Raw genomic sequence first — 13,372 nt, forward strand, 5'->3', positions numbered from 1 at the left:
AAGGACCAAAGCAGCAGTACCAAAGACATTCCCCAGAGGCTGCTTACCTGTTCATGCTCAACGTCCAATATATCGGATGCTACTTGTATTGTTACTTGTTTTTAGGACATCACCCTGACGCGAGACAGGGTGATACGTCGGTAGGAGGTATTGGCATCGCTAGCCGACACCCCACCATTCTGATTGGTCCTATGACGTCGATCGCCGCCATTGGCCAATCGATTCAGATTGGTCAATGACAGCGATCTGTGAAGCTGGGGGGGCTGATCTAGCTAGCCCAATGCTCTCTAACATCCCCATTTTGGTGTTGGAGTTGTTAGAAAGAGATCTGTCCCTTTACTGTGCCCCAAAACACTTGATTACCCCCCGTTGTGTAGTAGAGTAGGCGTTGTTCTGCATAGGTTGTATACTATTCCCCCCATCTTGTCACAGAAATCATATAATGACTTGGCGGTATATAGTTATATGGCCTCCGAATCAGAGACAGCTAATGGGGACGAGTGTCCATTTTATTTGTTTACCTCGTCTTCACAAAGCGACTCTAAGGAATCCCCGAGAAGGCGCTTGTGTAGTAGTGCCGAAGTGCCCAGGACTTCTGCTGGAGTGCATGTTACTTCTCCTGAATGCCTGGGACTTCTGACCCCACATGGGTGACCCCCAGTAATTATGCCCCTAAGTTCCCTGATTTTATGGCCAGTCCTAGGATACACAGAGACACGACAGGGCTGGGACCAGTGGACTTTTTAAAGTTCTTTTTTAGTGAGGACCTAAGTGGTCTGATTGTATCCCAGACCAATCTCTACGCTGCACAATATATGTCCCAAATCCCCACTTATTTTTATACACAACCCCACAGGTGGACCCCTGTTAGTACAGCAGATATATAGAAGTTTAAGGGGCATAGTGCTTCTTATGGGACTAGTAAAAAAGCCCATAATCAGGGACTGTTGGAGCACAGACATACTGTACCACATCCCGATGTTCCGCATGGCGATGAGTAGGATGCGCTTTGAAGCCATCCATAAGTTTATGCATTTTGCTGACAATGCACAGTGCCCACCCAGACATGACCCCAGTTTTAATAGGTTGTATAAGATCTGGCCCATATTAGATTATCTAAATGCCCGATTTATGGAAGTGTATACTCCAGAGAGGCATTTATCGATAGACGAGTCCCTGGTACATTTCAAAGGGAGACTTCTGTTCCGCCAGTACCTCCCCAATAAGAGGGCAATATAAGCTTTGTGAGAGTGCATCAGGGTACACTTATAAGTTCAGGAGACATGCTGAGTTCAGTTCCGGTTCCGGACGTGCAATCCGAGCAGCACTCGTTGCGAGTGTGATGCGAGTTCATCGCATCACACTCGAGAGTGTGGAAGGGGCCTAAGTCGCTGCTAGGGAAAAAGCTCAGAAGGCACGAGAGCCGAGTACTAAGCAGTGATTCAGTATTGTGTGTTATGTACAAGGACAAGAGGGATGTCCTTGTACTAACAACAATACATGGGCACACCACCACCCCTGCCCCTGTACCGGTGCAGAAGCCCCCAAGCCGGAGAATGATTTTTGGGGTGGTTATCCACAGTGGCATGAGTTGGGCTGATTTCATTTGTCACTACCTTGACACATTTGAGAAAACAATGCAATTTTTACACTGACCCATTCACTTTGTATAACATTTGGGCCAGCATCTCAGCGGTTAAAATGCTCATACAACCCTAGATTAATACTTTGAGGAGTGCCCTTTCCTAAAATGGGGTCACTACTCGGGGGTTCCTATTGCACTGGTACCTCAGGGGCACCCCAACACCAGTCTAGTGAAAAGGGTCCTCCAAAAGCTAAATTTTGCTTGTCCCTTCTCAGGCCTGCTGTGTCCCCAGCCTGTAGACTATTGCCACACATGGGTTATTGCCATACCCATAATAACTCGCAGAATGATTTTTGGGGTGTTTGTGTAATGTGGCATGGATTGGGCACAATATATTAGGCACTAAAATGACATTTTTTAGACAAAAACGCATTTTTAACTCTGCACCATTTACTTTGCATTAGATTTTGGCCAGCATGATGGGGGTTTAAATGCTCACCACAACCCAAATGAATTCCTTGAGGGGTCTAGTTTCCAAAATGGTATAAATTCTCAGGGGTTTCTATTGCACTGGTACCTCACAGGCCCTGTGAACCTGACATGACACTCCAAATCCAAACATGTGAAAACGGAGCTGCAAAAGCAAAATTTCACTCCTTCCCTTCTCAGCCCTGCTGTTTGCCCAGCCTGTCAATTATAGACACATGTGTGGTATTGCTGTACTCGGGACAACCCGCAGAATGATTTTTGAGGTGTTTGTCTAAAGTGGCATGGGTTGAACACAATATATTAGCCACTAAAATGACATTTTTTTTAAGATAAAAACGCATTTTTAACTCTGTACCATTTACTTTGCATTAGATTTTGGCCAGCATGTTGGGGGTTAAAATGCTCGCCACAACCACAGATAAATTCATTGAGGGGGCTAGTTTCTGAAAGTTTTTTTTTTTATTTCACTGTTTCTTCAGGGGCTCTTCAATTACACTGTGGCGCCACAAAACATTTGAAGCCAAATTGGCCTGCCAAAAACCCAATAGCACTAACTCTATTCTGTACATCGCTGTGCGACGAAACAGCAAATGACATCCACATGTCTGGTATTGCCATACACGAAGGAAGCAGGGCAAAAATTTGGGGTTGTATATTTACCTCAAATTCTTTCTGAATGGGGGTCATTTACTAAGGGGCCGATTCGCGTTTTCCCGACGTGTTACCCGAATATTTCCGATTTGCGCCGATTTTCCCTGAATTGCCCCGGGATTTTGGCGCACGCGATCGGATTGTGCCTCATCGGCGCTGGCATCCACGCGACGGAAATTGGGGGGCGTGGCCGAACGAAAACCCGACGGATTCAGAAAAACCGCTGCATTTAAAACAAAAAAATGTGTCACGAAAATTACACTTACCTTCACTAGGTATTGGCCGGTGAATTTCAGGGCATTCCAGCGCGCCTCCGGGGAACTTCAGCGCACCAGCGGCGGAGGAACTACCTTAGTGAATCCCGGCCAGACCCGAATCCACCGCAGAGAACGCGCCGCTGGATCGCAAACGCACCGGGTAAGTAAATCTGCCCCAATGTGTCCATTTTTGGGCTAAATGCGAAAAATCGTAATCAAAAATTGAAATTTCCAATCCATTTTTCTTTGCTTTCAGGAAGATATTTAAAGGGTTAACAGGGTTCATTTAAACAAATTAAGTAAATAAAAAGAAGACCAATGGAAAAAAGTTCTACCCCAAAATATTTGTGGTGTGATTTTTTTGTCTAAAAAGTAGAACATTTGAAACTTTGAAAATTGTCATTTTTTTCAAATTATTCCTAAATTTGTTAATTTTTACCCCCCTCCCCAAAATGAACGGATCACCGAAATGATACTTCTAACATAAACGACAATATCTCACGAGAAAACAATCTCAAAATCACAGGGATAGTGATTAAAGTGTTGAAAAGTTATTACCATAGGAAGAGACACTGGTCAAATTTTCAAAAAAAAGGACTGAGCCTTAACCTACAAACAGGCTGCGTCCTTAAGGAGTTAATGATAAATAACACCCTGTATGTCTATGTTTTTCTTTGCTGCTTCCCTATCTAAGAGGTGTTTTTTTGCTGCGTTTGTCTATATATAGTTTTTATTGTCGGCAGCTTTTTTTTTTATACCAGGCGGTGCAAAAAAAGCTGTAACTTCCATTTTAACTTTAAAAAAACTTTACTGACCTCTGAAGGATGCTTTCCCTTTCTTGAATAAAACTCTTCTAGGACTGGTTTAACAGATGGTTTCCTTTTGTATTTCTCACGAACACCCATTTTTCGGCTTAGTGGTAGTGCCACGAACCTATTGAAATGAGAAACTTTAGTAGAATTACCAGTGGAAACCCCAGTTCTAATTAACATGTTAGGAATCATCCGTTATCCATAATTTATTTGTGAAGATAAAACTTATATTATTTAGTGTTCTAATGTATATGGTCACTGACTACTGTAAAAGTGTCAATATTTTATGTGGAAAGCAGTTTAAAGGGAGTCTACCAGCAGTTTTGACCATACAAAGCTGCAGAGAATATTATGTAGCAGCCCTGGAAAGCTTTATAATCATACATATGTGTATGTTAGTAGCAGGACTGTGAAAATGCCTTTATATTCCAGGATTGTAGCTGCACTTGGAGCACTGGGAAGCACTCCTGTGTGAGAGCTCTACACTAAACAAAGCAGGAGCTGAGGAGCAGATTGAATGTAAAGCTCAAAGAATTTTAAAGTAATTTCACTATATGTGTTGCCTTGGCCTCATGGTATTTTATTTTTTGTGTAGTTTATGTATACAGAATGAGTCGTGAATACTTACAGGTTCATTGTTATTCATGCTGGAATCTCTTGCTAGTACCTCTTTGTGTAAATATTTAACTGGCTAATCGTGAACTTGAATTAAAAATACGGTAACCAGTAAATTGCCTTCTACAGTGTTTGGAGTCATTGTCTACGTGGTTGATTAAAAATGTTTCTTTAGAAGCCTTTGGGCACAGTAAGATACCAAAGCTCTGATATTCTATAATACTTGCAGAGTGCATATTAGAACCCATGGTACCTTTATCTAACTTTACAACATTTCTTGGTTTCAACCAAAACTTGTCAATTGTGGCGCGCAATGCGGTCACATTTAGCCACATTCTAAGGCTGCATGCACAAAAAGGTTGTTTGCATCTCTGTGCTATTCATTTCTTTAACTAATGAAACACTGACCTTTTAATTTCAATGAGCTCCTGCCCACAGCCCCCAATCACATTGTGGCCCCCTCATATTCTAGCCCCCCTATCTTCACCCAACAATGTGGCCCCCTCATATTCTGGACCGCAATCGCCCCCAATATTGTGCCACACTTATACTGTTCTCCCCCCAATTCCCTCTCATATTGCACCTGCCAGCTCTCCCTAATATTGTGTTGCCCTAGCCCCCTTATATTGTGCCGCCCCCTCAGCTGCCCCTTATGACAGTGACTTATCTCCATGTCATCATGCATTCCAGGTCCCAACAGTAAATAAGGTAGGTTCACAGTTTGGGGGGATAGATGTGGCTCCCAATAGACTAGTTCTTCCATTCTAGGTAAAGTGTCAACTTTTCCATCCAATCAGCTAATGATGGGGGATCTTTTTGTAACCATTTGAGGGAATAACCAATTTTGCAGCTTGTATCAGGAGTGCTGGAAGATTCTTTTTATTTTGGGGACAGGTTTTATTAGGCAACAATAGTAGTAATTTGCCTAAAAATCTCTTTTTTCCAAGATCTGGGTCATTATCTTCCTAATTTCTAAACAGAAGGTTTAAATGTTTAGCCACAAACTACCTCGATCGCTCCTGCATCGCCAACATGTATATAAGTTGGTTACACCCTTATGCTTCAATATTGTTGGAGTGTTGTACCGGCACATCACTGTTTTAGTGCATTCGAAAACCCATGTGATCTCTTTTGGATTTAAAGGAAACCTGTTACCTGACATCAGAGGTAGTGTATCCTGCTAGGCCACGCCCCTTTTCAGAATGTCATGTGACTACGGTGATGTCATCTAAAGTCCTTCATCCCTCAAGAACAGAGGCAGTTAAATGTAGTAACCATTGAATATGCAGGGCTTCATTGGACTCAGTGTGATGGACTTACATCAGGTGAGTTGCATATAAGTTTACAAACAGATTTTTGTAACGTTGCAGCAAGAGTAAAAGGGCACCTGTCATCAGAAATTGACCTAATAAACCAATTGCAGTATGTTGTCGAACAGCTGAACAGCATCTAGAGCATGTTTCTTTCATGGTCCAGCTTGGTAGCATCATCCAGAAAATCTAGTTTGAAGTGAGATGTTAGTTGGTTATATAGAGTCAGGGAGAAGAGTCAGAGAGGAGATTTGATAAGTGATGCCCCTGGATGCAGGACCATAAGGGGGAGTTTTAAGAAGGGAACGGTTGACTTCAGTGTTAAACTCTCCACCTCCTTGACTTAAAAAGAGCAATTTACATCTCACTTCAAAGTTGCTGCTTGACAATATACTGGTAGTGATTTATGAAGACAATTTCTGATGACAGGTTTTCTTTAAATTGTGAGCAGGCACTAGCTGAGCAGACACTTCATGATTCCTCTGTGCTATTAGAAGCTGTGTGCTGACAATGCACTTAGATTATCAGAGTAGAGGGTTTATCTACAATTTTATTTAGCTTCTGAACATTCTACTAGTATCTGACACATAGAAAAATAAATATGAGACAGTCATGAGATGAATATAATACATAAGTTTTTTTTACATGAGTAAAAAAACTGTATTTCAAGAGTATATATTCTAAGACACAGAATAAAAATGTAAATTAGATAATTACAAAAGAACAGTGAACAAATTTAGAAAACATTTTCAGATATCTGCAAGTTTTTGATGTTAATCTAGCAGTAGGTGCTTATTTCCTTAATTGTCTGACAAACCACATTTAACCCCTTCCCAACACGCAACGTAATAGTACTGCACAGGTGGCTGTGACTTGCCGACCAGTGTATTACTATTACTAGTCATGTTTCTGGCACCCGCAGCTGGTGCAAGCTGGTGCAATGTTCATGCAGGACAATGCCTCTATAACGCAGCAAAAGGGCTAAGACTTTGAAACAATGAAATGGCCAGAGTCATTAATAGAAATCAATAGAAAACCTCTGAAAAAAATCCTTGGTGACAAAGTCACAGAAGACCAAAATCCCACTAGAGATATGAGACTAGTAATGCCCTGTGGCCTGTGCACTTCCTAATGATTGGTGACTACTGTAACCTTCTGAAAATGTAATTCGAATCTTTCTATCATTGCTGTTCTCTAATCACATTTTTATATCACATTTTTTGCAAAATAAATGTTTTATGTTGATAAACTTTGGTTATGTTGATAAATGCCATTATGTCTCTGACATAAACAAAAGCCAAAAGTTTTGGCAGTAGAATATTTGCAGGATTATTGTAAAAAGGGGCAATAAAACCGAAAGTAACAAGCCTTTATGAAATGTGACAATGCTGAATATTGTTTGTTTAATGTTTGTTTCATTGCAGGAATACTTATTCCTCTTTTTGTCATGTGTACGAAAGTTTCACTGTAACATGTAGACAATAACTCAGCAAGAGCACAATCCTAACAAAAAATATTCAGAAGTATACATTTTAAACCATTTTCTAAAAATAACCTGCAGCTACTGCAAGTGTGCAAAGAGAAGTAATTGTGAATGTGCCCTTCATCAAAAGCTATGGGCAATGATGTCAATAATTAACCCTTCAGGAAGCAGCCAGATTTGGCTTTCAAGATCTGAGCATATTTTCAGTTTTTACAGCTTACAACATATTGATTTAATTTTATTAACAGCTCCAATACTATCTACTTCCAATAGCTTTTAATTTTATTGTTTTGCTAACAAAAATCCTTTATCTTAGTTTCTAGTAAAACTGTAAAAACTCTGGATAGCATGAATGAGGGGCTGTTCCTGTGACACAGAGCTCCAGTGGCTGCAGCAGAAATGTCACTTTTGAACATCCCACATGTTACTTACCTCACTCATATTTTGCCACAGCAGTCACATGACCAAAGACGCTTTCAGCCTGACAACACCCCAGAGCACCATGCTGCAAAAACAGGGAGCTTGAAATAGGTAAGAACCTTTTTTCCCATCAGCACCCCATTCTTGACAGGGATTTACCAGTATAAATGGAAAACACCTTTATTGTTTTCATCGAGGTCTGGGACTGTTCTAGTATTTGAAAAGTTATTTCTGCAGCATTTGGGATTACAATTATTCATGTAAATTTCAGTATTTTTATTGTAAAAGTTTAAATCTACACACAAAAAAATTGACTGCATAACTTGACATGATAGGAATTGAAAACCCACAGGTTTCTGGGATGCACATTTTTTTGCAATGGCTAAATTGCTGCAGGTGTCCTGGACCTCAATAAGGGTGCAACCACATGTTCAGTTTTTTAGATGCAGTTTTTGATACCCAAACCAGGAATGAAGTAAAAGTAGGAGAGGGAATAGCACCTTTCAATTATTTGTCTAACCCATAAGGACACTTATGACACTTTCGTTCATTGTCATGTATTTTTAAATAGGGTGTCTTTCAGTAAGCACTGATGGTCTGAATCTAGAATTAATGGAAATAAATAGAAGTATAGTAACCTCTACTATCATACCCTTAGAAATACCTACCTTTCAAAAACAAATCTCAGAGCAGTGAGAAGAAAGGCACATGGAACACCAAAGAGAAGATCTCTTGGACGGGGATACTGGAAATCTTCAGTCTCCTTCATATCTTCCCAAGTTATTCCAGGGGGAAGCCAATATTCATGTCGCCAAAGCCATTGGTTGAGCAGGGTATCCATACTATGGACAAAAAAAAACACTGGATTAAACTTAATTAAGAAATCTTCAAGGCAGCTTTTATATTTCAGAATGTTCATCAATGGTTTGTGTCAGTATTTTTAACCCCTTAAGGAGGTAGCCAGTTTATAGCTTAAAGTGTAACCACCATTCTGAGCAAAAAAAACTAAAATACATAATTCTGCTCTAGGTGTCCCTGGGAATCATTCCCCAAAGTATTTTGCCACTCGGTCCTCATTAAGTACCTTTTTTGGCCCATAGCAACCAGTGTTTCCAGCTCTCAAAATAACTACAATCAGCAAGATGGAGGGCGGGACCTGCCTCTTATGACCTCATGAAAAGCACCCTCTTACTGACCAATGAGACCAGAGCTATCTATCTATATCCTAACTATCTATTTATCTATCTCATATCTATCCATGCATATTCTATCTATCTATCTAGTCATATCTATCTATCTATCTATCTATCTAAGTAAAACTTCAGCACAGCACATTAGGGGACAGCTTGCAGACTTGGAGAGTCTCTCCTGCCACTTCCTGCTTTGAAGTGTGATGGGGGGAGGGGGGACTGCAGTTTCTGTCTGTGTGGATTATTTGTTTATACACAAGTGTAGGGAAAGCTGAGGGAGAGATGAGAGTTTAGGTCAGTAGTGGCGAACCTATGGCACAGGTGCCAGAGGTGGCAATCAGAGTCCTTTCTGTGGGCACCCAAGCCCTCACCCCAACACAAAGTTTGCCAGATATGACTCAAGGCTTTCTCAGTTTGTCCAATACAGCCCAGGATTTGCCATGCTCAGCGCTATTTTAAAGCGACATCCTTGGCTGCCAGGACTACAGGAGGAGAAGGTGTGGATAGAGATGGATTGTCATTTGAGTTCCTGCTCTGGGTCCCCTGATTCTTCCTCTTCAGGGGTCCCTGGGGGGGGGGGGGTGAGCTACAATCCAAATTTCTCCATCTATCTATTGTATTGGTGAACTCAGGACACTGATACGTTTAAAATCTGTGATACAGCAGGAATCAATAAGTTACTTCTTTAATTGTCATGTTGGCACTTTGCGGGATACAAGTGGGTTTTGGTTGTAGCTTGGGCACTCTGTCCCCAAAACATTCGCCATCACTGGTTTAGGTGTTTGGTAACTACATTAGCTAGTGTTCCTGTCAACACATAACTGCTGGAGCACTGAGCCATGAGGTGAACAGATGAGGGAAAGAAAAGGGGGTGTGTCTCTAGCTCCGTATTCTGCAATGAGGACGGAACAGCTATATGAGAGATCACTGACATCTAGGGGAATTCTGCAGAATACAAGAGGAAGGAGCAAGATTCGGGTAACTAATCCAATCGCAAAAGGGCCTAAAATTGAAATGACGATTACTCTTTATGACTCAGCCCCATTTTTTGTATTCTAACATGCGTCGCTATGCGTTTAAGTTTTGCGTTTATTTACAAAAAAAGATGAATTTTTTGAAAAATTTACTATTTTCGAAATTCGAAATCATCGCGTTTTCAGGCAGATAGATTTACCACCCAAATAAGTTGCTGAATAACATTTCACATATGTCTACTTTACATTTTCATAATTTTTGAAATGTCTGCATAATTTATTTTGATGTCTCGCGGCTTACAAATCGAATATCGCATTTATGTATTTTCAGAATTTACTATTTTGGGGATAATTACTGTTTTGAATGAAATATTAAATATTTAGCATTAAAAACCCCATATATAATCAACCCATTTTCAAATCTGCACCCCTCAAACTATCAGAAACAGCTTTTAGGAAAATTGTTAACCCCTTGAGAACTTCATAGTAATTAAATCAAACTGGAGGTGAAATTTAGAATGGCCAAATTTTGTCGGCTATGCGTTCATTTAGCCCTAAAATTTACACATTTCCAAAAGAAAACCCATCTTAAAATTTGTTATACAATTTCTACTGAGTACAGAGACCCTCCACATGTTACTTGTTTTATGGAGGTGTAGAAGGGAAGAAGGGACCTACAGCTGTCAGGAATTTAGTTTCCTCATTGGCCCCTTTTGCAGGCTATAAAATTTTAGCTTTTTCGTTACTGGGGCCATGTGATGTCATTTTTTTTTTTTTTTGCGGGATAAGATCCTTTTCCAGTGTTACCATTTTGGGGTTGGTGTCCCCTGCTGTTGAAAACTTAGGAACTTTTTTTTGAGGGCAGGAGTAGAAAAGCATCAATTCAATTTTTTTTTTGGTGTTCACTGTATAGCCTAATAATCATGTTATCTTTAACACGATTACGGGGATACTTGGATAATTTTTCATACGTTTTACTAAATTTGCAAATAAAACCCTAATGTGGGGGAAAATCTATCATTTTTGCATCGCTGTCTTCCAAGTGGCATAACATTTTTACTTTTTCGGCTACGGAGCAGGTTAATGGCTTGTTTTTTTTTTTGCGGGACATGTTGTACTTTGCAACTGTAGCATTTTAAAGTACTTTTTTATCACCTCTTGTGATATTACCACACTCCAGTTTTTGTTTTTTTTTTCCTTTCATTTGTGGTGTTTCATTCTGTCCAGTTACGAGTCATTAGGCTTTCCTAAGTGGTAGAATTGTCATCTTAGGCCAGAGTTGTTCAGGAAAGGCAAGGGGGGGTGAAAGAACCAGCACACTTTGGTTTTCCCTCCAAAACTTAGACAATGGGAATATCATAGCTGTCCATAACTCGGGCACAATTCATAATTCTGGGTCCTCAGTTATACAGGACAGTTATGGGGTCTAGACACACGCTTGTACCGAGTTTCAAAAGTCAAGCTGCAAGGGAAGTCAGCCAATAGCAATAGCCAACACCTCTGCTATTAGGCTAAGACACCCCAAATGTGGTATGTAGTTAATGGGAATAACATTTCCAGTTGATTGGAAGCAATGGCACAATTGTGCCATCTTCCAAACAAAAGTTATGGGGTTTTGATAAAACCCCAGACCCAAAAAGTGCCTCACTGTACCTCACAGCCAGGGATGGGGGTCAAAAATCCCCTGGGTTTAAATTTGTGAAGCAGCCACATGGTTTGGTTCAGTTTGGGGGACTCTATCACACTAGAAAAACTGGATCGCTGTCTATGCCCAGTCCTCAGGCCAAAGAATTTCTTCCTATTTCACTAGCAAGAGTTTTTTGTTTCCTTTTCCCTAACTGTTTGTTAGTATCGTATGTGTATTGTTTTAATCTTTTTCATTTTATCTGACAATTTTATTCTTTGAGTGTACTGCATTTTTTATGTAAATTAAATTGTTCTTTTTATAAGTCTCTGCTTGTAGCCTTAAAGAATCTGGGTCACTGAAGGGAATTACATTATCAGAGGTCATTTTTAGCATAGTCCATGTAGTAAGCGATTGCATGTTCTTTAGGAATTTATCCTGTTAATATGGCATAAGAAGTGAGTGCATGTGGTGTGTAAATCATCAGGGTGCATTGTCTGTGTGGTTGAGGTGCCTAAGGCCTTCTTTGCGTAAGTAACTTGTGGGTGGTGGCAGTGGATTGGCTGGGTGCTGAGATTCCCTGGAGTAAATTTAGCGTAAGGATACAATTTTGTGGAAGTGGGCGGAGCTTATGGGCTAAATTCTGAGACTCCATAGAGTAGGTATCCCCGTGTGTCAACTCCGGTGAGTTGGGTTCATGACACCTATTATTGCATGTTATATAATATAAATAGGGATGAAAGAGGAGACTGTTGCACAGTCTTGGGTGTTTTGGAGAGTGTTGCGGGACTGGCACAAATTAAATTGTATCTCTTTATCTAAACTACAATAAACTAAATCTTTGACTACAATACACCAGTATACAGTTCAATTAATTTAATTAGCACATCCATATCATTGGAAAATAATTAAGTAATTAAGTGCACCAGGTGATAAATGTTGTTATTTCTTTAGGTTCCTCTCTCCAGAGGACTAATTAACAATCAATTACAGCAATTACCTTTCCTTTTCAATCACAAAATAATTAACGTCAGAGATCAAGCCACAGCCTCACGGCATCCATACTTCTCAAGAAAATGTGCAATAAATATCACTAGGATAATTTGAAGCAGCAATGGGCAAGAGGGCATAAATACATTTCCCTAAAGAATGAAAATTCTTTTACACACAAAACCCATAAGAGAAATTCTTTAGCATGTGAGGACTGTGGAAACGAGCCCTAAGTCCTACCTAAGGCTACATTCACACAAACGTATGGGGGACATATATACGGCCTACGTTTATACGTCCCCCATACACTTCCATGGGCTCACGGCCCATGGACATGTCCTATCTTTCTACGCAATTCAGCGCCGTGTGCTTGTATATTCCTATGGAGAGGGGCGGGGGTGAGCAGCGCTCATCCCCTCCTCCTCTCCCCAGCGCCAATGTATGCCCGCTGTACTACGGTAGCCTAACAGTGACAGGACAAGTGAGAATTCTGATGATCACTATACATTAATGTATTGCATGCAATCCCATTACATAATATTTTTCACTTGTTTAGTAAAATTTAGATTTTTTTCTATACAGAGGTTTTTATTTGTAGCTATATAGCCCAGCCACGAACATTTTTGTCCATTCATCTATTACTGTGGAAAATGCTGTAACAGTAACTGCATTAAAACCACATTTGGGATTTGTCTGTTCCTCTAAGCTGTCAGCTCTGGGAAAAAAGGAATTGGCAAATTGACTGCATCTTGTTTCTTGCCTGATGTTTGAGCATTGTTCCAAAGTTGTTTTTATACCATTGCTGTTGTCAGTGGAACTTCTATGCTAGGTGGTACGCAATATTCGTATTTATGCTACTCCCTTGCTGAAAATTGATAAAAAATATGTTACTACAGGGTGGATTTATCAATCTGTTTATGCAAAAAAGAAAAAAACCTTGCACCTCATTTATCAAAAGGTCTCAGACTTTAG

General features: G+C 40.3%; 1 protein-coding gene across 5 annotated transcripts in view; it reads right to left on the bottom strand.

The window, feature by feature from the left end:
* Nucleotides 1-13,372, bottom strand: part of LOC140067760 (ceramide synthase 4-like) — a 99,877-nt gene that overhangs the window by 50,859 nt on the left and 35,646 nt on the right. For 4 of the 5 annotated variants that reach the window (XM_072113949.1, XM_072113947.1, XM_072113951.1 and 1 more), the window contains exons 2-3: nucleotides 8,291-8,464; nucleotides 3,798-3,915 (exon numbers count right to left, since the gene is read on the bottom strand). In XM_072113949.1, the coding sequence (XP_071970050.1) occupies nucleotides 3,798-3,915; nucleotides 8,291-8,463 (291 nt within the window). In that variant the 5' untranslated portion in view covers nucleotide 8,464. Of the gene's footprint in view, nucleotides 1-3,797; nucleotides 3,916-8,290; nucleotides 8,466-13,372 lie in introns of all 5 variants that reach the window. The other variant, XM_072113948.1, reaches the window with a different exon arrangement.

This window comes from Engystomops pustulosus, chromosome 1, assembly GCF_040894005.1.
Source record: "Engystomops pustulosus chromosome 1, aEngPut4.maternal, whole genome shotgun sequence".
Lineage (NCBI taxonomy): Eukaryota > Metazoa > Chordata > Amphibia > Anura > Leptodactylidae > Engystomops > Engystomops pustulosus.